At 48.2% G+C, this 25,984-nt stretch overlaps 1 protein-coding gene across 3 annotated transcripts in view; it reads right to left on the bottom strand.

The window, feature by feature from the left end:
• The window catches only part of plce1 (phospholipase C, epsilon 1), a 428,705-nt gene that overhangs the window by 90,054 nt on the left and 312,667 nt on the right, over positions 1-25,984 (bottom strand). For all 3 annotated transcript variants that reach the window (XM_078413731.1, XM_078413732.1, XM_078413733.1), the window contains exons 5-10: positions 23,509-23,654; positions 16,777-17,035; positions 14,576-14,784; positions 12,058-12,739; positions 5,213-5,395; positions 4,000-4,117 (exon numbers count right to left, since the gene is read on the bottom strand). In XM_078413731.1, the coding sequence (XP_078269857.1) occupies positions 4,000-4,117; positions 5,213-5,395; positions 12,058-12,739; positions 14,576-14,784; positions 16,777-17,035; positions 23,509-23,654 (1,597 nt within the window). The remainder of the gene's footprint in view (positions 1-3,999; positions 4,118-5,212; positions 5,396-12,057; positions 12,740-14,575; positions 14,785-16,776; positions 17,036-23,508; positions 23,655-25,984) is intronic.

Genomic DNA, 25,984 nt, shown 5'->3' with positions numbered 1-25,984 from the left:
GCGATCCCCGCACACTAACACTATCCTACACACACTAGGGACAAGTTTTACATTTACCAAGCCAATTAACCTACAAACCTGTACGTCTTTGGAGTTTCGGAGGAAACCAAAGATCTCACAGAAAACCCACGCAGGTCACAGGGAGAACATACAAACTCCAAAATCACTGAGCTTTGAGCCTAGAACCACAGGGTACCAGGCAACTGAATTAATTCTACCTCAACTAGAGAGCAGTCCTGAACAACTATCTACATCATTGGTGACCTTTGGACTATCTATGATTGGACTTTACTAGCTTTACTGTGATGTTTGGTGGACCGTGTGGGGTGGGAAGACCCGTTGCTCCTCCCGTGCAGCAGGTGGCGCTGCACAGGACAAAGGGAGATGTTTTGTACATAGTTATGGCTGTACACAGTGTGGAGTGTGTGATTGCAGCCATTTTAGTTGTCTTGCTGCCAACATTGAGTTACTGTAATAAAGACCTCTGTTGTACCTTGAAGACTCTCAAGTTTCATACAGATATAGAACAAGAACACAAAAGTGGTGACAGGTGTGGGATACTTCGGATTGTGTCCAAAGACCCAGATAAGAGCCTATTTTTCAATTTTTTAAAAACATGTCTCGGTAATTTGATCGTTTCGATCCCGAGCGAGAAAGGTGGTCGTCGTATTTAATGCGCGATGAGTTTTATTTTGAAAGTATGGGAATTACGACTGACCTGAGGAAGAATGCTGTCTTGTGTTCGTCAATGTCCCCAGAAACTTTTGCACTACTTCAAAATTAACTTACAGAAGAAGTAACTGAAGTTTCATATGCTGAACTCACAACGGCTTTGCAGCTGCATTACCAAGAAAGTCGAAATTTCCTCGCAGCTCGCCTCGATTTCTACCGGTCGGTGCAACAGGAAGGGCAATCTATCACCGAATTTCTTGCCGAACTTCGCACCAAGGCAAAGGCATGTGATTTTAAAGCTCAATGCTGCGAAAAGTGCCAAGACAATGCGATGCGGGATAGACTGGTAATGGGCTGCAGGTACGCATTCATCCAGCAGGCGGTTCTCAAGGAATCGGACGCCTCAGTGAAGAATGTGCTGCAGTGTGCCAAGATGGCCGAGCTGCTAAGTAAAGAACTGCACAAAATGGCCGGTGATACAACGTCGACGCTCCCTCAAGAGGTGCATACAGTGTGTCAGACTTGTCCGCAACGCCAGAAACCATTTGATCGACCCAGAGCAAATCCGGAGGACGGACAGTTTCAGAAGAGCCGCTCCCCTGTGGAGGAAGGATGGAAACCCTGCTACCGGTGAGTCTCGACTGCTCGTCATCACCGTGACTGCCCGTATATCCAGTCCGTTTGTTACGCCTGTAACCGAAAAGGTAATCTCCAGGCAGTGTGTCCATCCGTAGGAAAGCTGAGAAAGGGCAACAAAGCGCAAAATACAGCCGACCAAATCACGGAGACCATTTCTATTGAAGTGCTCAGTGTGTCCACGATCACCGACAAGCCGAGGATTTCGCTGCGGGTCTCGAACGTTGATCTACAGTTCCAGATGAACACTGGTGCGGCTGTGTCGCTAGTGGGTCAGGACATCTGGGAGAGGATCGGATCGCCAAAACTGAAACCGGCCAATATCCGCCTTTTCGGATACGGACGACAGGCCATTCCCACAAAAGGCAAATGCACTGTTGCCGTTTCCTGTAATGGTATGATACAGATGTTGCCGCTGATCGTCATTGGCAAAGAAGGTACATCCCTGTGCGCCATCGACTGGATCCGTGCTTTCAAGCTTGACATGAACGCCTTGATCTACGATGGATCAACTATGTCATTGTCATCTACCACGGACTGCAACATGGTCAGCAAGTGCCAGAACAACCTGCAGAAGGTTCTTGACCAGTTTCCGGACGTTTTCACACCTGAACTCGGGCATTGCACAAAGATGAAGGCACGGCTCATACTCAAAGACGATGCTGGCCCTAAGTTCTTCAAACCAAGACCAGTTCCGTTCAGTCGGATGGACGCCGTCGACAAGGAACTCGCCGTCTTGAAGAAATGGGAATGATCACCCATGTGGACCATTCAGAATGGGCCACACCCATAGTTGTCGTTCAGAAACCTTGCGGCAAGGTGCGCATCTGTGGCGACTACAAAGTGACTGTAAACCATCAATTGCACATTGATCAACACCCCATACCAAGAGTGGACCAGCTGTTCGTCAAGCTGCAAGGAGGACAGTACTTCTCCAAATTGGACATGTCCGACGCGTATCTCCAAGTGGAACTGCACGACGAGACAAAAAACCTGCCCGTGATCAACACGCACAAGGGACTGTTCAGATACAACCGGTTGTCATTTGGACCGGCACCGGCGCCGGCCATCTTCCAGAAACTGGTGGACAATCTGGTTGCTGGGATTCCGTATGTAGCCGCCTACCTGGATGACATGATCGTCACCGGCCGGACAGAGGAAGAACACCTGCAGAACCTAAAACAGGTCCTCACGGCACCGAACAACTACGGCATGAAGTTGTGCATGGACAACAGGTCACATATCTCAGACATGTGATCTCGGCAAGTGGTCTGAAGCCATCGGAAGACAGAGTGGACGCCATTGTGAAATTGCCGACGCCCGAGAATGTGAAGCAGCTTGAAAGCTTGATTGGCAAGGTGAACTACTATGGCAAGTTCATACCGGCACTTTCCACTTTGTGCTCACCATTGAACAACCTGGGAAAACAGGATGTCGAATGGCACTGGTCCAAAGAGTGTGACCATGCATTCACCAGGCTGAAGGATGCTCACCCAGAAGACACGTTTGGTCCACTACCACCCATCGAAGCCGATCTCGCTGGCCGCCGACACATCGCCGTATGGTCTTGGAGCTGTAATCTCACAAACGGCGCCGAATGGCAAGGAAGAACCAATTGCGTTCGCATCCAAAACGCTGACGATGGCCAAGAAAGACTACAGCCAAGTGGAGATGATGCTCGGACATCAAGTGCGCTCTCCCCTATCAGTTTTGAACCCGACCCATAACTCTTACACGACGCGCACTCAGCCAACGAAGTCAAACAAGTCCAAATTCGACATTGGCGATTACGTATATTACCGCAATTATACGACTAAGAGAAACAAATGGTGCGCTGGCAGGATCACGGCTCACATTGGAACCAAAATGTACACTGTCGAAGGACAAGACGCCGCGTTCCTCCAGCGAAGACTGCGCAGAGCCTGACCAGAACCAAGCAGTCGGACACCCTCGTGCCGAATCGGGTGGACACTGAAGTGCCTGATTTGCCCCTCCCCTGGCTTGACGAAGTTCCACCAGATGAACGCCCCACCGATCTGCCTGTGGTCCTTCATCGATCGGCACGTTGCAATCGTGGTACTTCCCCAAGGCGACTCATTCAGGAATAGAGACGTTCAAACTGGAAAGGGGGAGTGTGATGTTTGGTGTACTGTGTGGGGTGGGAGGACCCATTGCTCCTCCTGTGCTGCAGGTGGCGCTGCACAGGACAGAGGGAGAAGTTTTGTACATAGTTATCTTGGCTGTACACAGTGTGTGAGTGTGCAGTTTGTGGGTTAATTGGCTTGGTATAAGTGTAAATTGTCCCTAGTTTGTGTAAGATAGTATCAATGTGCAGGGATCGCTGGTCGGCGCGGACTCGGTGGGCCGAAGGGCCTGTTTCTACGCTGTATCTCTAAACTAAACTAACTGCAGATGCTGGTTTAAACCGAAGATAGACACAAATTGCTGGAGTAACTTTGTTGGTCAGGCAGCATCTCTGGAGAGAATAGGTGACCAGAAACGTCACGGATTCCTTTTCTCCAGAGATGCTGTCTGACTCACTGTGATAGTTGTGTTAGCCAAGCTGACCCACGGAGCTACCAGGAGTGTTGTTCTACTCGAATTTCAGGAACAAAACCCTTCTAACAAATTGGATTAAAATTTGGACTAAAACCATTGTCTGTGGTGAGTACCGCCGATATGATTTGTTACCTGATTCCTCTTGTTCGTCGAAGTCTGCTGGGTCAGATCCACTCCGGCTTCGAGACTCTTTGCAGCTTCGAGCTTTGCGTGTGCTGACCTCCTCATCAGTGATCTCGCCACTATCTCCCTGCACCGAGACAAGCATTGCAGTTTGTTCATCCACCGTGAGATGCTCACTGAACTTGAGTGATACAGTCATACAGTGACAGTGTGGAAACAAGCCCTTCGGCCCAACTTGCCCGCACAGACTGGACTGTGACTACGAAGGTTTCCAGCATTTCCTGTTTGTATTTCAAGCATCTAGCATTCTACAGTCTATGTTTTGCTATAATTCCCAGTGTGTAAATTTGCTCATTTATTAATACTCGAATTTAGCTCAATGCTATAACCATGGAAGATGTATACCGATCAGCCAAAACATTATGACCAGCTACCTAATATGCTGTTGATCCTCCGTGTGCAGCCCCATACGCAGCAGGGTGCGATGCACTGTGTATTGTGACACATTCCTCCCGTGACCACCATTGACATTTTCTGTGACTTGTGCCACAGTCGACCTTCTGTCGGTTCGGACCAGACGGGATAGCCTTCGTTGCCCTCGCGCATCGATGACCCATGGGCGCCCAACACCCTCGGACCACTGTCGGTAGGTACTCACCACTGCTGACCGGGAGCACCCCACAAGCCTTGCCATTTCAGAGATGCTCTGACCCAGTCGTTTGGCCATAACAATTTGGCCCTTGTCAAAGTCGCTCAGGTCTTTACTCCTGCCCATTTCCCCTGCATCCAACACATCAACTTCAAGAACTGACTGTTCACTTGCTGCCTAATATATCCCACCCCTTGACAGGTGCCATTGTAACAAGATAATCAATGTTATTCACTTCGCCTGTCAGTGGTCATAATGTTTTGGCTGATCGGTGTAGACTACATATGGTTATACTGCCGGTAAATAGATATTGTGGCAGCGGCCCCCATCCTCAGATCCCTACCACTGGCAGACAGGCCAGGAGAGGCCAATCCTCAGCATCACTGGTAACAGCTGGGTCCAATTAGTTGGCGTCAGATTGCCCAACCCAAACATTGCCAGCCTAATCTTTAAAAAAACCCCAGACATTCCAGCCAGAGGAGAGAGGAGTGGAGGGAGAGGTTAGAGAAGGAGCAGGAGAAAGAAAGAGAGAGAGAGAGAGAGAGAGAGAAACTGCTGGGTCTTATTCCGTACCCTGATGAGCGATTTCTTGATCTTTTTGGCTGTGTTCACTCCCAGGGTGTTGTTGCGCTGCAGGTTGGATTTTTCGCTGTTTCTGTTCAAAGTTGCCGTAGCCGTGTTCCTCGATATCCATCGCCTGCCTCCAAAGAGTTCGATAACCTGAGCAAGCGTTGGCCCCTCAAATTTGCCTTCTTCCTGCGCACATCCAAAACGTAGAATGGAACAGCATTAAACAGGCCACTTGTCCCAAACGACCCATGGCTGACTGTCCACTTGCGGATGATCAGCCATGATCACATTGAATGGCGGTGCTGGCTCGAAGGGCCGAATGGCCTCCTCCTGCACCTATTGTCTATGTAATCTAAGGAAATTGGCTGGCAGATAGATACAAACCGCTGGGATTAACTCAGCGGGTCAAACAGCATCTCTGGAGAAAAGGAATGGCTAGGATGTTTGGGGTCGAGACCCTTCTTCAGACTCAAAGGTATTTTTGAAACTGGCAACACCACCTTGAGTGGAAGAACCCCAGCCGAAGCGGAGGGACTGGTCTTGCAACTGAGCACACAGGAGGTACAACGCGCACTGCGAAGGGTCAACCCACGCAAGGCTGCAGGCCCGGATGGAGTTCAAGGAAGGGTACTGAAGGACTGTGCTGAACAGCTGGCTGAGGTATTCACCAAGATCTTTAACCTGTCATTATCTCTGGCTACGATCCCCAAGAGCCTGAAGTCGGCTACCATAGTTCCGGTGTCGAAAAAAGCCAAGATCACCAACCTGAACGACTACCGTCCAGTTGCCCTAACTCCTATAATCATGACGTGCTTTGAAAGGCTGGTCCTCTCACACATCAAATCCAGCATCCCTGACTCACTGGACTCGCATCAATTTGCATACTGGGTAAACAGATCCACAGAGGACGCCATCTCTCTGGCTCTTCACACTGTCCTGACTCACCTGGAGAGACAGGGCACGTACGTGAGGATGCTATTCATTGACTACAGCTCTGCCTTCAACACGGTCATCCCCACCAAGCTCATCACCAAACTCCACCAGCTAGGCCTCAGCTTGTCATTATGCGACTGGATCCTGGACTTCCTGCTGGAACGACCGCAGGCAGTGAGAATGGGCCCGCACCTGTCCTCCACTATCACCCTGAGTACCGGCACACCACAGGGCTGTGTTCTGAGCCCCATGCTCTACTCCCTCTTCACACACGACTGTGTTCCTGCATTCGACACCAACACCATTGTCAAGTTTGCAGACGACACAACGGTGATCGGGCTGATCACCAACGGTGATGAAACAAAATACAGAGCGGAGGTGCAGAACCTGGCGGACTGGTGCTCAGATAACAACCTGTCCCTAAATACCACCAAGACCAAGGAGCTGATCATCAACTTTCGTAGGTCACATAACGGGGAATATGCCCCGATCTTTATCAACGGGGACAGTGTGGGGAGTGTCCAGCTTCAAGTTTCTGGGCACTCACATTTCGGAGGACCTAACATGGTCCAATGACACTGCTGCGCTGGTCAAGAAGGCACAACAAAGACTGTTCTACCTAAGAACACTGATGAAGTCTGGTCTACCCCAACAGCTGCTGACGACCTTCTACCGCTGCACCATAGTGAGCATCCTAACGCATGGCATCCCTGTGTGGTACCTCAGCTGCACTGAGGCAGAGAGGAAAGCTCTACAGCGGGTAGTCCATAGAGCTCAGAGGACCATCGGAACACAGCTACCAGCCTTGGAGGGCATCTACAACACACGATGCCTCAGAAAAGCCACCAGCATCCACAAAGACTCTTCACACCCCTGCAACAGTCTGTTCAAACTCCTTCCATCGGGCAGACGATACAAGGCCTTCTACGCCCGCACCTCCAGACTCAGGAACAGCTTCATCCCCAGGGCCATAGCTGCTATGAACCGGTCCTGCTGAGCCGGATGGTCACAACGCATAGATCAACTTGCACTTTATCCAGTCTAAAACTGTTACAATTGTTTCGTTAGGTTGCTGTTGTCTAAATTAAACTATTGCATCGTATGGGAGGCGCATTCCCAATCTCGTTGTACCCCTGGGTACAATGACAATAAAGATATATTGCATTGTATTGCATTGTATTGTATTGTATCATTACCGTTAGTATATTTTCTATAGATTCAAGCCAGGTAGTTAATTTATCTCTTGCTGTATAAAATGAATTGCACATTCTGCCTCCCTTGTACAATGAGTTGAATTAGTGACCCTTCTATTTATAGATATTGTGGCGATCACAACGGGGGAGGCTTGCCGGGCCCGGTGGCGGCGCGCCTGCGCTGCAGTGCCGGGAGGACCAGCGCCCGTCCCAGCATACCCCGCGCCTGACCTTCCTCCCACGGTGCAGCGCGGCAGCAGAGAGAAGGTCAAAGAAGATGGCAGGACGGACATGGGGCAGCGCCTTGCGGCCGCTCTCCTACCGTTAGCCGCCATGATGGCCGCCATGATGGCCGCCTGGGGCCGGGATGAGTGGCTCCCTCTCCCCTTTCCTCTCCCCCCTCGCCCAACCCCGGCCCCGGGGCAGTCTCTCCGGCCGGCAACAGCCCCAGATATACCCTGGGATCTTGGAGAGAAGGAATGGGTGACATTTCGGGTCGAGACCCTTCTTCAGACTGATGTCAGGGGAGCGGGACAAAGGAAGGAGTTTCTTTTGGAGTGGGGCCCGCTATCACAATGGGAACCCAACTTGTCCACGGATCTTGTTTCGTTCAAATTGTTGCGCTGTCGTGTACCGTTTTTGGCTGTTTCTGCCCAATCAATTATCCAAGCGCTTTTGATTGCAACATGCGCCTTAATTTAATTCAACAAAGAAAGTGACAAGTTGCTAAAGAACCTTTAGTAAAACGGGACCTGATGGGTTGACGGGCCATCTAGATTTCTATAGATTCAAGCCAGGTCATTAATTTATCTCTCGCTGTTTAAAATGAATTGCACATTCTGCCTCCCTTGCACAATGAATTGAATTTGTGACCTTTCTATTTACAGATATTTTATCCTGAAAGTAAATGCTGTGTTAGATTTAGACAGAAGACTAAATATTTAGGGTATCTCCGCTATCCTAATACTTTTGCTACTTCATGACTGGGCCTCGTAGAATGGTACAGATCGTTTAAAAGATAACGCTCCAAATCCTGCTTTCTTTGACTGGTGATTCTTACCAGTGTTCAACCACTTTAAATGAAGTCAAGCCTGCAACTGCTTGTGTGCATTGAGAGCCCAGGGCTTACTAGCATATGGAGTCCAACAACAGGATGTTTCCACTAGTGGGAGAGTCTAGTACCAGAGGCCACACTCAGAATTAAAGGACGTTCCTTTACGAAGGAGATGAGGAGGAATTTCTTTAGTCAGGGGGTGGTGAACCTGTGGAAAGGTTTACTAAAACATAAAAGAAAATAAATAGATAAATAAGTAAACGAAGAGAGAATGAGACAGAAGGTGAGGTGACGGTCAGTGATTGAAGGCAATACTGAACAGGTGATGTTTTGAATGTGGTGAGTGAGGAGGAGTCTCTGACGGTTTGGGGTAGTGAGTTCCAGAGTGTGGGAGCAACGATGGAGAAAGCCCTGTCCCCCCAGGATCTGAGTTTGGTCCGGATGGGGGGGGGACAGGAGGTTGGCAGCAGCAGAGCGGAGGTTACGGGTTGGAGTGTGCCTGTGGAGGAGGTCAGTCAGGTAGGATGGGGCCAGGTTATGGAGGGCTTTGTAGGTCATGAGGAGGATTTTGTACTGGATTCTCTGGGGGATGGGGAGCCAGTGGAGCTTGTAAAGGACGGGGGTGATATGGTCACGGATCGGGGAGTGGGTGAGTAGACGGGCAGCGGAGTTCTGGATGTATTGGAGTTTATTGATGATTTTTGAGGGTGAACCATAGAGGAGGCTGTTGCAGTAGTCCAGACGGGAGGTGATGAAGGCGTGGATGAGGGTTTCTGCAGCTGTGGAGGAGAGGGATGGACGGAGACGGGCGATGTTTTTGAGGTGGAAGAAGGCTGTCTTGGTGATGTGTTTGATGTGTTTGTCGTAGGAGAGGGTTTGATCAAAGATGATTCCAAGATTCCGGATGTGAGGTGAGGTGGATACTGGGAGACCATCAATATTGAGGGTGAAGTTGTGGGTGGATTTGGTGAGCGTTTTTGGTCCAATGATGATGATTTCAGATTTGTTGCAGTTGAGTTTGAAGAAATTGAATTGAAGCCAAGATTTTATTTCAGTGATGCAGTTTGTCAGGGTAGAGTGTGTGGTGGTGGAGATTGACTTGGTGGAGATGAGGAGCTGGATATCATCGGCGAAGCAGTGGAAGTTGAGACCATGACGGCGGATTAATTGACCAAGGGGGAACAGGTAGAGGATGAAGAGGAGGGGGCCAAGAACTGAACCTTGGGGGACACCTTGGGGGAGGGAGCGGTGGGGGATTTGCAGTTATTAATGGAGATCTCCTTTCCCACTCAGTACAAGCACATGGCATTTTGCTTCCCACTGTTTCTTGTATTTGATTGAATTGGATTTCATTTGATTCTAAGCGAAAATCCTGCTGGGCTCCCTTTTGTAAAATCTTGGCTGTTTTCTGATTTAACATAGAAACATAGAAAATAGTGCAGGAGGAGGCCATTCGGCCCTTCGAGCCAGCACCACCATTCATTGTGATCATGGCTGATCATCCGCAATCAGTACCCTGTGCCTGCCTTCTCCCCATATCCCTTGATTTCACTAGTCCCTAGAGCTCTATCTAACTCTCTTTTAAATTCATCTAGTGAATTGGCCTCTATGGCCTTCTGTGGCAGAGAATTCCACAAATTCACAACTCTCTGGGTGATTTCATTGATCAGCCATGATCACATTGAATGGCGTTGCTGGCTCAAAGGGCCGAATGGCCTCCTCCTGCACCTATTGTCTACTGTTCTGTTGTTTGGAGTAAATTAGACTACTTATTATGAGGCATAGACATTCACATATTCTGTTACCACAGGCTCTGACCTCTGAACATTCACACTCAGTTTTGCTCTGCTCCCAACTCTTTATTTTCCCTCTGACCTCCTCATTACATATTAATTTGTAGAAACAAAGGTGCTCGGCACAAAGTGCTGGAGTAACTCAGCAGGTCTGGAAGCATCTCTGGAGAGAAAGGCTGGGTGACGTTTCGGGTCAGGGGCCTTCTTCAGACGGATGCTGCATGAGCCGCTGAGTTACTCCAGCACTTTGTGTCTATCTTGACTTACTCATTCGCATAATTTTTAATAAGTGCGTTTAGTTTCTCATCCAGTGTCTGTTCAGTTAGTCCTATGTGATTTGTAAGTCTAATAATACAAATAGAGAACTAGCAAGAGTGAATTAGCAAGTGTTTTCATTTTCATTTCTAGACAAACCCTCTTCATGTTATAACATGATGACGTCTGGAGTCATTAAATTCAGAATAACTTCATTACCTTAGAACTGCTATCGCCATGAATAGTCTATGATAACAGATTGAAGATTGAACTCTTTTAATCTTAAATCTTTGTTTCTTGACAATGATTTTCTTTACTGCTGTTTGCACATTTGATACCAGGGAATCAGAATACACAAGAAAGAGCAGATTGTAACATTAAATCATCGTGTTTGGAGATTCCCCTTGATCAAGAGCTTTTATAATATTATCTATATACTCAAACTCTTGTTTGTTTGTTTGTTTGTTTGTTCCTGAACTACAGCCAAAACGGTACATGATAGCGCGACAACTTTAGGCCCACCTTACTCACCGTCGTCCCTTTGGTGCTAATGGAAGAAGTTTCATTGAAATCGGTGTTATATTTTTTAAGTTATTCACATTTTTAAAGTTTAAATCTAGGGAGGGGAAGGGAGGGGGGGAGGGGGGAGGAGGGAGGAGGAGGGAGGATAATGGGGGGTAGAGGGGGATGAAGTGGGGGGGAAGGGAAGGGGGGAGGGGAAGGGGGGAGGGGGAGGGGGAGGGAGGAAGGAGGCAGGGGGCGGGGAGAGGGGAGGGGAGAGGGAAGGGGGGAGGGGAGGGGGAGAGGTTTGGGCCCAACAGGTCCACTTGGTCTAGTCCCCTCTTTAAATATGCAGGTTAATGCTGGCATTATAAATATTCTCGGTGTCAGAGGTTATGGGAAGAAGGCAGGAGGATGGGGTTAGGAGGGAGAGATAGATCAGCCACGATTGAATAGCGGAGTAGACTTGATGGGCCGAATGGCCCAATTCTACTCCTTTTAGTCTCGTTTAGTTTAGAGATACAGCGCAGAAACAGGCCATTTCAGCCCACCGGGTCCGCGCCGACCAGCGATCCCCACACATTAACACTATCCTACACCCACTAGGGACAATTTTACATTTATACCCAGTCAATTAACCTACAAACCTGCACGTCTTTGGAGTGTGGGAGGAAACCGAAGATCTTGGAGAAAACCCACGCAGGTCACGGGGAGAACGTACAAACTCCGTCCTATTCCTTATAAACTCATCAATCCGTATTCATTCAACCCACCAACAGGTATTTCTAATGTTACAACATCTCCCATGCTTTAGAAGTGTTGGCTGCAGCTGATGGATGTCCATGTACCTGGTACAAGCTGACATACTGCTCAAGTCAAGTCAAGTCCATGTACCTGGTACAATCTGACATACTGCTCAAGTCAAGTCCATGTACCTGGTACAAGCTGACATACTGCTCAAGTCAAGTCAAGTCAAGTCCATGTACCTGGTACAATCTGACATACTGCTCAAGTCAAGTCCATGTACCTGGTACAATCTGACATACTGCTCAAGTCAAGTCAAGTCAAGTCCATGTACCTGATACAAGCTGACATACTGCTCAAGTCAAGTCCATGTACCTGATACAAGCTGACATACTGCTTCCTCAGCCACTGCAGTCTCTGGTCAGGAAACCTCTTCATTTTCCTCACGGCCGTCACTAATTCTTGCAGTCCGTCGTGCAGCATCTTTGCGGTGTATTTCGGAGCCACAAAATGCAGCAAGTGGTTGTCCGTTGTGTGCACTCCATAGAGCAGCGTGATGCAGTTGTCCTCCAGGGTCATGTGAGAAAGCTTGTTCTGAATGCAAACAGTGCTAAGATCAACTCCGGAATGTCCCATGTACACAGCTTTCACCACCGACAGGTCCAGGAAACCTTCTGCCAGTCCGTTTAGTGCGATGTGCCCGTACAGTTGAAACTTGGTGTTACCGAGATCTGTCCCACTGCCCGGCACCAGGCTTCTCACCTTGCCGTTGGCCGAGCTGGCTGTGGGCGGTTTTGACCAAGTCATAGTACAGTTGTCAGCTTCCAGTTTGAGGACGCAGCGTGCTGACAGGTGGGCCTCCTGGTCGTAGTGTATGACGGTGGACCCTTGCAGGAGGAACTGGTGGACGTTGGCTCTGATGGACAACACGTACCAAGGAATGAGCTCCGTATCGTGACCAAAGGCCTTCTGCTGCTCCTCCGCCCCGCTCAGGTCCCACTCACCGCACTGCTCGACGGAGTCACTCTCTGAATCTGACACATCGCCAACAATGAACCTGCACAACCAAGGAGAAGAAGAATCAGAGATGCCTCCGATTAAATCACTCACCTGTTCCTGCAGTTGCCAACAGCCTGTGGAATCCTCTGCCACATTCTGCATCAGCACCATTCCAGAGAGTCATGCCCCATTCAATGTACTTGGCATGGAGGACGTGGATTATTAAACCGCACTTCTAATTTTATAATTACTCCTTTTGTGAGTGAAACATAACAATGCAATGATATAAAGAAGCAATATTGAGTTTTATTTGAGGAAGATGGGCTTAGTTTTCTTAGTTTTAGTTTTAGAGATACAGGTCCTTTCGGCCCACCCATTTAGAAGGATGAGAGGGGATCTTATCGAAACTTATAACATTATTAAGGGGTTGGACACGTTTGAGGCAGGAAACATGTTCCCAATGTTGGGGGAGTCCAGAACAAGGGGCCACAGTTTAAGAATAAGGGGTAGGCCATTTAGAATGGAGATGAGGAAAAACTTTTTCAGTCAGAGAGTTGTAAATCTGTGGAATTCTCTGCCTCAGAGGGCAGTGGAGGCCAATTCTCTGAATGCATTCAAGAGAGAGCTAGATAGAGCTCTTAAGGATAGCGGAGTCAGGGGGTATGGGGAGAAGGCAGGAACGGGGTACTGATTGAGAATGATCAGCCATGATCGCATTGAATGGCGGTGCTGGCTCGAAGGGCCGAATGGCCTCCTCCTGCACAAATTGTCTATTGTCCGAAACGCTGGAGTAACTCAGTGGGTCAGGCAGCATCTTGGGAGAGAAGGAATGGGTGAGATGCTGCCTGACCCACTGAGTTACTCCAGCATTTTGTTCAGGACAGCTCTCTGGTTGTGGTAGGATGGTTCAAGCAGGGTTTGTGTTTGATCACAGCCAGTCACAAGTCACAGAAACACCAGGCATTTTCTGCAGTCGCATGAATCAAGGTGAACTATCTACCTCACACAAATGTATTTATTTGTTTCTCTTTGGATGAGGCAGCAGGGCTGGCATTCAACTGATGACACTCGATTTGATTCTGCGGTTTTCTTGCCTCTGGATGTATTTCAGAAATAAAATAATGGAAAAAAATGAGAGGCAGTAACAGAAAACCTCTTAGACCGCACTTAAAGAAGAGCTAATTAGACAGCCGGCGATGGCAGCAAAAGGCTTGGTGATGTGTTACTGAATGCAAAACAATCTGTGTAACAATTCATTCAGAACGAAACTAATAGAAACCTCGCAAACCTTTGGACAAGTCGATTATGCATCAGCCTCATTTTTGGATGCCTGGGCCAAATGCAGCAAGGCTGGCAATCAATGATGCCTGGATTACATTTGTGGTCAAAGCTATGGTGAAGCATGGAGTACTGTGTGTTTACAAATAGTTTCATGCTCACAGATATACAGTTTGCCTGTTTCATTTTCAAAGGTTTTCTTTGCAAACATGTAGTTGCACCCAACTAATCCGATTGTATTTATTTTAGTTTAGTTTAGAGATACAGCGTGGAAACACCCACCGGGTCCGCGCCGACCAGCGATCCCCGCACACTAACACTATCCTACACACACACTAGGGGGCAATTTACAATTTACACATACACCAAGCCAATTAACCTACAAACCTGCACATCTTTGGAGTGTGGGAGGAAACCGAAGATCTCGGAGAAAACCCACGCAGATCACGGGGAGAACGTACAAACTCCGTACAGACCGTAGTCGGGATCGAACCCGGGTCTCTGGCGCTGCAAGCGCTGTAAGGCGGCAACTCTACCGCCGCGCCACCGTGACCGCCCTAATTGAATTGATTTAAAAAAATCATAAATACCACGAGGAATTGAATGCCATACTTACTGATATTTGCTTCTGTCTCTGAATGAGTTCTTCCTTAAAGCGCAGCCATTGCCACCACTGTCCTCTCCTTCCTCACACTCCAGGCTCCGGTTACAGCTTCGAATGGTCTGGAGGATGTTATTTACTGTGGACTCTTTCTCCGTGTTATTCAGTCCTTTTTTTCCAATTCGCTGCAAAAAGTGTTCCTGGCCACTGTAGTCTGCAATAAACTAGGAACAAGCGATCACCGATCAGCCAAAACATTATGACCACTGTCAGGCGAAGTGAATAACATTGATTATCTTGTTACAATTGTATTAGGCAGCAAGTGAACAGTCAGTTCTTGAAGTTGATGTGTTGGATGCAGGAGAAATGGGCAGGAGTAAAGACCTGAATGACTTTGACAAGGGCCAAATTGTTATGGCCAGACAACTGGGTCAGAGCATCTCTGAAACGGCAAGGTTTGTGGGGTGCTCCCGGTCAGCAATGGTGAGTACCGACCGACAGTGGTCCGAGGAGGGACAAACCACAAACCGGCGACAGACAGGGTGTTGGGCGCCCAAGGCTCATCGATGCGCGAGGGCAACGAAGGCTATCCCGTCTGGTCCGAACCGACAGAAGGTCTACTGTGGCACAAGTCACAGAAAATGTTAATGGTGGTCACGGGAGGAATGTGTCACAATACACAGTGCATCGCACCCTGCTGCGTATGGGGCTGCACACGGAGGACCAACAGCATATTAGGCAGGTGGTCATAATGTTGTGGCTCACCAGGTCATAATGTTTTGGCTGATCAGTGTATATCCCTCAATGAGCAGCTGCCACCAAGCCCAACCACAAACAGACCATAAAGCTGGAAATTGCATTTTAGAAAAACTGAATGCCAGAAAAAAACTTCTAATGCTCTGAGCAATCTCTGCATCAGCACAGCTTGAAGTCTGAACCTTGTGGAAGCACTCCATGTATTTGGAGAAATCTAAGTAACTGCTGCCTATAAACACTTACTTTATATTCCATGCTTCATAATGTCTTCGTTTAAGATTCACTTTCAACTCTAAAAGATCAGTGGATGTCTACTGTCTAGATAAGGCATCAGAAAAATGGAACGACCTACATGGATTGGGCAGATTGTTCATGATAGACACAAAATGCTGGAGTAACTCAGCGGGACAGGCATCATCTCTGGACAGGAGGAATGGGTGATGTTTCGGGTCGAGACTAGGGTTGCCAACTGTCCCGTATTAGCCGGGACATCCCGTATATTGGGCTAAATTGGTTTATCCCGTACGGGACCGCCCTTGTCCTGTATTAGGCCGAGGGGGTGCTGTAGGCCCGGACATTGTAGGCCCGGAGATCCGGGCGCCGCCTAATGGAGTTTGAGTAGCAACCCACCTCCCGGCCCAGGCGGCCGCCATTGGTGGAGCGGGAGCACGTGGCCACTGGCTGGGTGAGGTCACGTGGGGCGCGGGGCGTTGACGTCACCTTTTGTCCCTTATTTGGAAGTGAGAAACCTAGTCGAGACCCTACTCCAGTCTGTCGTTTTCACACCTCACCCTACCATATCTCTAGTCTCCCACTCCTCTGACTCGCAGTCTGAAGAAGGGTCTCGACCAGAAACGTCACCTATTCCTTCTCTCCAGAGATGCTGCCTGTCCCACCGAGTTACTCCAGCACTTTGTGTCTGTCCTCCGTGTTAAATCAGCGCCTGCAGTTCCTTCATACACATGATTGTTCATGATTACATACAAGGACGGAAAAGGATATGGTAAATAAAATCATATCAGCCAGCCATCTCAATCATGGTTCCTTTCATTTCCTCCCATATCTGCTAAACCACAAATGTCTGTGGGAAGTAATAAAATGGCTGCGATTTCCAAGAAGCTCAGATTGAGCCAAGAAGCAAGCTTGAATGAATAAACTCCCCCACCTTGAATGAACTGAGAAGTGCTGCTCTAGATGATAGCACTTAACTAAAAGAAAACAGAAAGCAAAACATTTTCCTTTTTGTGGTTTTATATGTTGAGACCTTTTGCTTGCAATTTGACGTCATAATCTCTTATGAATGTTGTGATAATCAAATGAAATGAGCATTGTGAAGTGGTTAAAGTGTGAGGGATTTGTAACGCTGCAGGTTAAGTTGCTGTCAGAATCTCCAGGGGAAATGGTGCTGTGGCGTGAACTTGATGCATGATTTGTTTTCATTATGTGGGCAGACTTCTTACCTCAAAGGTGTCCTCCTGGGAGTCGCAGCGCGAGTGGAATTTCATCAGCGTGGCCGCTCCATCCAAGGCATCGCACAACTCCTTCAGAAAGACCCCACAGAAGGGGACCACCTTGCAGCCGGGGATGTTTACAGCACGGCTCACCACTCTCCGATATTCAGATGAAGTTTCATGTTGTGCCATCGCGTCCTTCAGACTCCTCATCGTTTCGATGTCACACTGGTCCATAAATTGCCACATCTTCAAAACCTTCCTGGACCTGCAACAAATGACCAACAGTGCAATACAGAGGGGCGGCACGGTGGCGCAGCGGTAGAGTTGCTGCCTTACAGCGCATGCAGCGCCGGAGACTCGGACCCGGAGAACCTAGGGTGATGGAGGAACTGAAGGAAATCCACATTAGGCAGGAAATGGTTTTGGGTAGACTGATGGGACTGAAGGCTGATAAATCCCCAGGGCCTGATGGTCTGCATCCCAGGGTACTTAGGGAGGTGGCGCTAGAAATAGTGGAAGCATTGGAGATCATTTTTCAATGTTCTATAGATTCAGGATCAGTTCCTGTGGATTGGAGGATAGCAAATGTTATCCCACTTTTTAAGAAAGGAGGGAGAGAGAAAACGGGTAATTATAGACCAGTTAGTCTGACATCAGTGCTGGGGAAGATGCTGGAGTCAATTATAAAAGACGAAATTGCTGAGCATTTGGATAGCAGTAACAGGATCATTCCGAGTCAGCATGGATTTACGAAGGGGAAATCATGCTTGACAAATCTACTGGAATTTTTTGAGGATGTAACTAGGAAAATTGACAGGGGAGAGCCGGTGGATGTGGCGTACCTCGACTTTCAGAAAGCCTTCGACAAGGTCCCACATAGGAGATTAGTGGGCAAAATTAGAGCACATGGTATTGGGGGTAGGGTACTGACATGGATAGAAAATTGGTTGACAGACAGAAAGCAAAGAGTGGGGATAAATGGGTCCCTTTCGGAATGGCAGGCAGTGACCAGTGGGGTACCGCAAGGTTCGGTGCTGGGACCCCAGCTATTTACGAGGCAGGAAACATGTTCCCAATGTTGGGGGAGTCCAGAACAAGGGGCCACAGTTTAAGAATAAGGGGTAGGCCATTTAGAACGGAGATGAGGAAGAACTTTTTCAGTCAGAGAGTGGTGAAGGTGTGGAATTCTCTGCCTCAGAAGGCAGTGGAGGCCAGTTCGTTGGATGCTTTCAAGAGAGAGCTGGATAGAGCTCTTAAGGATAGTGGAGTGAGGGGGTATGGGGAGAAGGCAGGAACGGGGTACTGATTGAGAGTGATCAGCCATGATCGCATTGAATGGCGGTGCTGGCTCGAAGGGCTGAATGGCCTACTCCTGCACCTATTGTCTATTGTCTATTGTCTATTGTCTGTACGGAGTTTGTACATTCTCCCCGTGACCTGCGTGGGTTTTCTTCGAGATCTTCGGTTTCCTCCCACACTCCAAACACGTACAGGTCTGTGGGTTAATTGGCTTGGTATAAATGTAAATTGTTCCTAGTGTGTATAGGATTGTGTTAATATGCGGGGATCGTTGGTCGGTGCGGACTTGGTGGGCCGAATGGCAGTGTTGCAGTGCTAAGTTGCAGTGCTAAGTTGCAGTGTTGCAGTGCTAGGGGGTGCAGCGTAGGTTTACTAGGTTAATTCCCGGAATGGCGGGACTGTCGTCTGTTGAAAGGCTGGAGCGACTAGGCTTGTATACACTGGAATTTAGAAGAATGAGAGGGGATCTTATCTAAACATATAAGATTATTAAGGGGTTGGACACGTTAGAGGCAGGAAACATGTTCCCAATGTTGGGGGAGTTCAGAACCAGGGGCCACAGTTTAAGAATAAGGGATAGGCCATTTAGAATGGAGATGAGGAAAAACTTTTTCACCCAGAGAGTTGTAAATCTGTGGAATTCTCTGCCTCAGAAGGCAGTGGAGGCCAAATCTCTGAATAGATTCAAGAGAGAGCTAGATAGAGCTCTTAAGGATAGCGGAGTCAGGGGGTATGGGGAGAAGGCAGGAACGGGGTACTGATTGAGAATGATCAGCCATGTTCACATTGAATGGTGGTGCTGGCTCGAAGGGCCGAATGGCCTCCTCCTGCACCTATTGTCTATTGTCTAATTGTTTAGGTGCCGGAGCTGTCACTGGTGCTGGATCTTACTAATCAAGATATCATATGATAGAGAAAACCATATGAATTGATGTTGAAAACATTTTTCTTTGATGATGCACCCTAATATGCTGGTGAATATAAAAGCCAGAATATCTGTTCCTTTGGAAACACATTTCCACGAGCTTCACTGTCTGGTAATAATAGTTCACAGCACAGTGATGAGGTGAAATTAACAATCAATATACATATTTTGAGTAAGATAGACACAAAATGCTGGAGTAACTCAGCGGGACAGGCAGCATCTCTGGAGAGAAGGAATGGGTGAAGTTTCGGGTCGAGCCCCTTCTTCAGACTGAGATTCCGGGGAGAGGGAGACGAGTGATATCTACTTTGATCTGTCATTTCCACACCTTACCCTTCCATATCTCTCATCTCCCTCTCCCCTGACCCTCAGTCCAAAGTAGGTTCTCGACCTGAAAGGTCACCCATTCCTTCTCTCCAGAGATGCTGTCTGACCCGCTGAGTTACTCCAGCATTTTGCGTCTACCTTCGGTTTAATCCTGCATCTACAGTTCCTTCCGACACATACTTTGCATTTTCTGCTTCTGCCTAAGAGAAAAAAGAAGCTCTTGGATAACTCTGACGTGCACAGTGATATTTGCCTGAGTGGGACATTACTGACAAGGAGATCCTACTTGTCTACTTGGGCTATGGATTCAACGGGTTTGCAAATGGATTTGAATACAGGATGACCTGCACGTGGGTCTACAGTTGCACTGAATTGGATGAACAATATGTGTAAGATGATCAGTGGTTTCCCTTGTTATTAAAATCTCCAAAAGTTGGGATTAGGAAACCCCAGTCCCTACCACAGTGTGATCAGACTAGAAAATTGCTGTGCGCAATTCCACACTCATGATACACCTTACACTTTGCCCACTTGAGCATCTGGATCGATTGGCCAGGTGGGCGGAGGAATGGTTGATGGAATTTAATACAGAGAAGTGTAAGGTGTTGCATTTTGGGATGTCTAACAAGGACAGGACCTACGCATGAAATGGTAGGCCTCTGGGTAGTGTTGTAGAGCATAGGGATCTAGGAGTGCAGGTGCATGGTTTCTTGAAGGTCGGGTCTCAGGTAGATAAGGTGGACATAAAGGCTTTTGGCACTTTGGCCTTCATGAGTCAGAGTAGTGAGTATAGAAGTTGGGAGGTCATGTTGCAGTTGTATAAGACGTTGGTGAGACCACATTTAGAGTATTGTGTTCTGTTCTGGGCACCATGTTACAGGAAAGATGTTGTCAAACTGGAAAGGTTACGGAGAGGATTTACAAGGATGTTGCCAGGACTAGAGGGTGTGAGCTACAGGGAGAGGTTGAGTAGGCTGGGACTCTATTCCTTGGAGTGCCGGAGGATGAGGGGTGATCTTATAGAGGTGTATAAAATCATGTGTGGAATAAATGGGGTAGATGCACAGTCTCTTGCCCAGAGTAGGGGAATTGAGGACCAGAGGACATAGGTGAAGGGGAAAAGGTTGAATAGGATTCTGAGGGGTAACTTTTTCACACAAAGGGTGGTGGGTGTATGGAACAAGGTGCCAGAGGAGGTAGTTGAGGCTGAGACTATCCCATCATTTAAGAGACAGTTAAACAGGTACATGGATGGGACAGGTTTGGAGAGTTATGGACCAAACGCAGGCAAGTGGGACTAGTGTAGCTGGGACATTGTTGGCCTGGAGGGCCTGTTTCCACACTGTATCACTCTATGACTTTCCAATTTTTCGATTGGAATCAATGGACTACCACAGCAGCCTCATGTGTTTTGGTGTGTAGCCACAAACCAAGATCACCACTACACAAATAAAATTCACCCATGTCTTCATTTTTGGTACAAAATTGGAATTGCATGTCCAATGTTCATCCAAGCCTTGTAGCTTCAACGTCAGGCACAGCTGGGCCACAGGGTTCATCTAGTCGAGGCATTATGTCCCGCATTGATATGTTTGAAAATGATATTATGTCAGTGGGCTCAGAAATGGAAAGGACTCGAATGCAGGCTCACCGAGAAGTACTGAAGAAAACCCAAAATCCAAACGCCAATGGAACCGAAAGATATAGACCTGGAACCGACAGAACTCAGAACTGCTAACGAACCCTCAGAACTGTTTTGAGTGTTCTGATAGCAATCCGGAGGGAACCCAGAACTCAGCACCCAGCACCCAGAACCCAGCACCCAGAACTCAGCACCCAGAACCCAGCACCCAGAACCCAGAACCCAGCACCTAGCACCCAGCACCCAGCACCCAGAACTCAGCACCCAGCACCCAGCACCCAGAACTCAGCACCCAGCACCCAGCACCCAGAACCCAGCACCCAGAACTCAGCACCCAGCACCCAGCACCCAGCACCTAGCACCCAGCACCCAGCACTCAGCACCCAGAACCCAGCACCTAGCACCCAGAACACAGAACCTAGCACCCAGCACCTAGAACTCAGCACCCCAGCACCCAGAACCCAGCAACCAGAACCCAGCACCCAGCACCCAGCACCCAGAACCCAGAACCCAGCACCCAGCACCCACAATCTAGAACCCAGCACCCAGCACCCATAACCCAGCACCCAGAACCCAGAGCCCAGCACCCAGCACCCAGCACCCAGAGCCCAGCACCCAGAGCCCAGCACCCAGCACCCAGCACCCAGAACCCAGCACCCAGCACCCAGAGCCCAGCACCCAGCACCCAGAACCCAGCACCCAGAGCCCAGCACCCAGCACCCAGCACCCAACACCCAGCACCCAGCACCCAGCACCCAACACCCAGCACCCAGAGCCCAGCACCCAGAACCCAGCACCCAGCACCGCTATTGAACCGACAGAATGCCGAACTGGTTATTCTGCCCCCCATTGGTGATGATCTCAGGTATTTATACCAAGGGATAGACGAGGGAAGCAGATTAAATGCAGGTGAGGGGAGCTCAGGGGAGGAGTCAGCTCTTACCAGCTCAGGGGCAGAGTGTGGAAAGAGTCTCACGTGTCTGGAGCCGTGGCAAGTGTGACATATTAAGCATTATTTTTTATATTTTCAACATTGCTGGAAGTCTTGGCCCCTCTAGATTAACAATACGATTCCTAAAACGGTGGTGAAATTCCTGGATAGACACAGAATGCTGGAGTAACTCAGCGGGACAGGCAGCATCTCTGGAGAGAAGCATTAAGTGACGTTTCGGGTCGAGACCCTTCTTCAGACTGAGAGTCAGGGGAGAGGGAAACAAGAAATATAGATGGTGATGTAGAGAGATGTAGAACAAATGAATAAAAGATAAGCAAAAAAGTAATGACGGTAAAGGAAACAGTCTGTTTTGCTGGGTGAGAACGAGAAGCTGGTGTGACATGGGTGGGGGAGGGATGGGGAGAGAGGGAATGCCAGGATTACTTGAAGTGAGAGAAGTCAATATTCATACTACTGGGCTGTAAGCTGCCCAAGCGAAATATGTGATGCTGTTTCTCCAATTTGTGTTTGGCCTCACTCTGACAACGGAGGAGGCCTAGGACAGAAAGATCTGTGTAAGAATGGGAAGGGGAATTAAAGTGTTTGGCAACCGGGAGATCAGGTCAGTCCAGGCGGACTGAGCGAAGGTGTTCAGCGAAACAACTGCCTAGTCTATGTTTGGTCGGGCCGATGTACAAGAGACCACTTGTTGAACAATGGATACAGTAGATGGACAGTAAATTCCTGTTCTTGGACTGTAGGAAAGGTAGAACAGCTTCCTTCCTTTTACATAAGGAACACCTGAATGCAGTGAACGTGTTTGGAAATGAAATACACCATCATCCAAAACTGTTCTGGTCTCCCAATTTGAGGAAGGACGTCCTTGTAATTGAGGCAGTGCAGCGTAGGTTCACGAGATTTATCCCCGGGATGGCGGGACTGTCATATGAGGAAAGTTTGAAAAGACTAGGCTTGTATTCACTGGAGTTTAGAAGGATGAGAGGGGATTTTACAGAAACATAAAATTATAAAAGGACTGGACAAGCTGGATGCAGGAAAAATGTTCCCAATGTTGGGGGAGTCCAGAACCAGGGGCCACAGTCTAAGAATAAAGGGGAGGCCATTTAAAACTGAGGTGAGAAGGAACTTTTTCACTCAGAGTTGTGAATTTATGGAATTCTCTGCCACAGAGGGCAGTGGAGGCCAATTCACTGGATGAATTTAAGAGAGAGTTAGATAGAGCTCTAGGGGCTAGTGGAATCAAGGGATATGGGGAGAAGTTGGACAGGTTACTGATTGTGGATGATCAGCCATGATCACATGAATGGCGGTGCTGGCTCAAAGGGCCGAATGGCCTCCTCCTGCACCTATTGTCTGTTTCTATGTTTCTATGTTGATTTTAATGTAAAATATTGCATAATCTATCAATGGTTGATCCTTCTTTCAATTCATGTGGAACTAAAGCTGTTTTGACCTAACGTATCCAAAGTAATTCTTGAATAAGTGCCAAAAGAAAAAGATCATGATCAAAGTAGATTGTACATAACATGGAAAAATGCATTCTGATCGTAACTTTGAAGGTCTTCCAGTGAAGTAATGAATCAACAATACCTGAGGCCAGCCAAGAATTCCATCACTGCATTGTAATTGCCCATGTTCCAGCAGCACTTGGCCACGTGAACCAAGTAAGAGAACACTTCCCTCTTCTCTTCCATGGAGCCAGCAGTGAGGATCAGCCATGTAACCCACGAGCTCACCTGAAAGAGGAGTATTAATTCATTAAAGCACGGAATTCCTAAACTGCGCCATCCGTTGAAATAATTGCTAACTGTAATATTGTGTCGGAAAAAATCTCATCCATTGTATCCGCTGTTCCAGATGTCAACTTCTCTACATCTGCGAGACCAAGCGCAGGCTCGGCGATCGTTTCGCTCAACACCTCCGCTCAGTCCGCCTTAACCAACCTGATCTCCAGGTGGCTGAGCACTTCAACTCCCCCTCCCATTCCCAATCTGACCTTTCTGTCCTGGGCCTCCTCCATTGTCAGAGTGAGGCCCAGCGCAAATTGGAGGAACAGCACCTCATATTTTGCTTAGGCAGTTTACACCCCAGCTAAATGAACATTGACTTCTCTAACTTCAGATCGTCCCTGCTTTCCCTCTCTATCCTCTTCCCCTTCCCAGTTCTCCCACTATCTTCCTGTCTCCGACTACATCCTATCTTTGCCCCACCCCATCCCCTGACATCAGTCTGAAGAAGGGTCTCGACCCGAAACGTCCCCCATTGCTTCTCTCCTGAGATGCTGCCTGACCCGCTGAGTTACTCCAGCATTTTGTGTCTAACTGTAATATTAACGACTGTATTAAAACGAATCAATGATTCACGTAGGATTCCGGTGGCAGGACAGAGATTATGTGGTATTGCATTCCACCGCATTGTACAGAGACTTTGAAACCTTCAAAGCATTGAGGTGCTGCAGTCAAGAGCCGACACGCAGGCATCCTTGTCAAACAGGGCATGTGTGCAACACAGAAAGACAAATACATATCCCAATATTCATTCCTCAGCAACACTGCAAGAATAGTTCATATTATTTTCTTTCTCCGAACATTTTCACATGGACACTTTTATCATCATATCATATCATATCATATCATATATCTACAGCCGGAAACAGGCCTTTTCGGCCCTCCAAGTCCGTGCCGCCCAGTGATCCCCGCACATTAACACTATCCTACACCCACTAGGGACAATTTTTACATTTACCCAGCCAATTAACCTACATACCTGTACGTCTTTGGAGTGTTTAGTTTAGTTTAGTTTAGTTTAGAGATACAGCGCGGAAACAGGCTCTTTCGGCCCACCGGGTCCGCGCCGACCAGCGATCCCCGCACACTAACACTATCCTACACAAACTAGGGACAATTTTTACATTTACCAAGCCAATTAACCTACATACCTGTACGTCTTTGGAGTGTGGGAGGAAACCGAAGATCAAGGAGAAAACCCACGGGGAGAACGTACAAACTCCGTACAGACAGCACCCGAAGTCGGGATGGAACCTGGGTCTCCGGCGCTGCATTCGCTGTAAGGCAGCAACTCTACCGCTGTGCCACCGTGACCGCCCTAAGGACATCTCCAGCTTAGTGTGATAGAACGAAGAGGCCGTGCTGATTAGGCATTGTGTGGATATTGTCCAGCTCCTTTCCTAACAGCCCAAGCTCTCCATTTTCCTGCATTTGGCCCATATCCCTCCAAACCTTTCACATACTTGCACCTGCCTAACCGTTTGTTTTAATGTCACCATTGTACCTGCATTGACAATTTCCTCTGGCAGCTCGCTCCACGTATACACCCCCCTCAACATGAAGAAATTACTGCTCAGGGGATAGACACAACATCTGGAGAAACCCAGCAGGTCAGACAGCATCTCTGGAGAAAAGGAATAGGTGGCGTTTTGGGTGGAGACCCTTCTTCAGGACTGCTCAGGTCTCTTTTCAATCTTTCCCGTCTCATAGAGTCATAGTCATAGAGTGATACAGTGTGGAAACAGGCCCTTCGGCCCAACTCGCCCACACCGGCCAACAATGTCCCAGCTACATCAGTCCCACTTGCCTGCACTTGGTCCATAACCCTCCAAACCTGTCCTATCCTGTCCAACTGTTTTTTAAACGATGGGATAGTCCCAGCCTCAACATTTAAAACAACAATGTGACTTAGAACTACGTTTCTTTGTGCAGAAATATAGAGACCACACTGACTAATTGAGAGATCAAGGACACCAGTATAAATTCTGATTCTCAATAAAAACACTAAAAATTGTTTATCTTAGCCACATCCTCAGCAGAGAAGATAATTCAGTCTGCACTCTGAATGTTGCGGGATTGAGCTGGGAGGTCATGCTGCAGTTATATAAATACTGGTCAGGCCACTACTGGAGTACCATATATAGATATGGTCATCACATTACAGGAAGGATGTGAGGGCAGGGTGTGCAGCAGCTTTACAGGAATGCTGTCGAGACTATGGAACGTTGGCTACGAACAGAAACTAGTGAAGCTGCAGTCACAGTCTTTGGAAGACGTGA

The sequence above is a fragment of the Rhinoraja longicauda genome, chromosome 16 (assembly GCF_053455715.1).
Source record: "Rhinoraja longicauda isolate Sanriku21f chromosome 16, sRhiLon1.1, whole genome shotgun sequence".
Taxonomy (NCBI): Eukaryota; Metazoa; Chordata; class Chondrichthyes; order Rajiformes; family Arhynchobatidae; genus Rhinoraja; species Rhinoraja longicauda.
The sequence above is the reverse complement of the archived record's forward strand: the minus strand, read 5'-3'. Positions and strand labels throughout refer to the sequence as shown.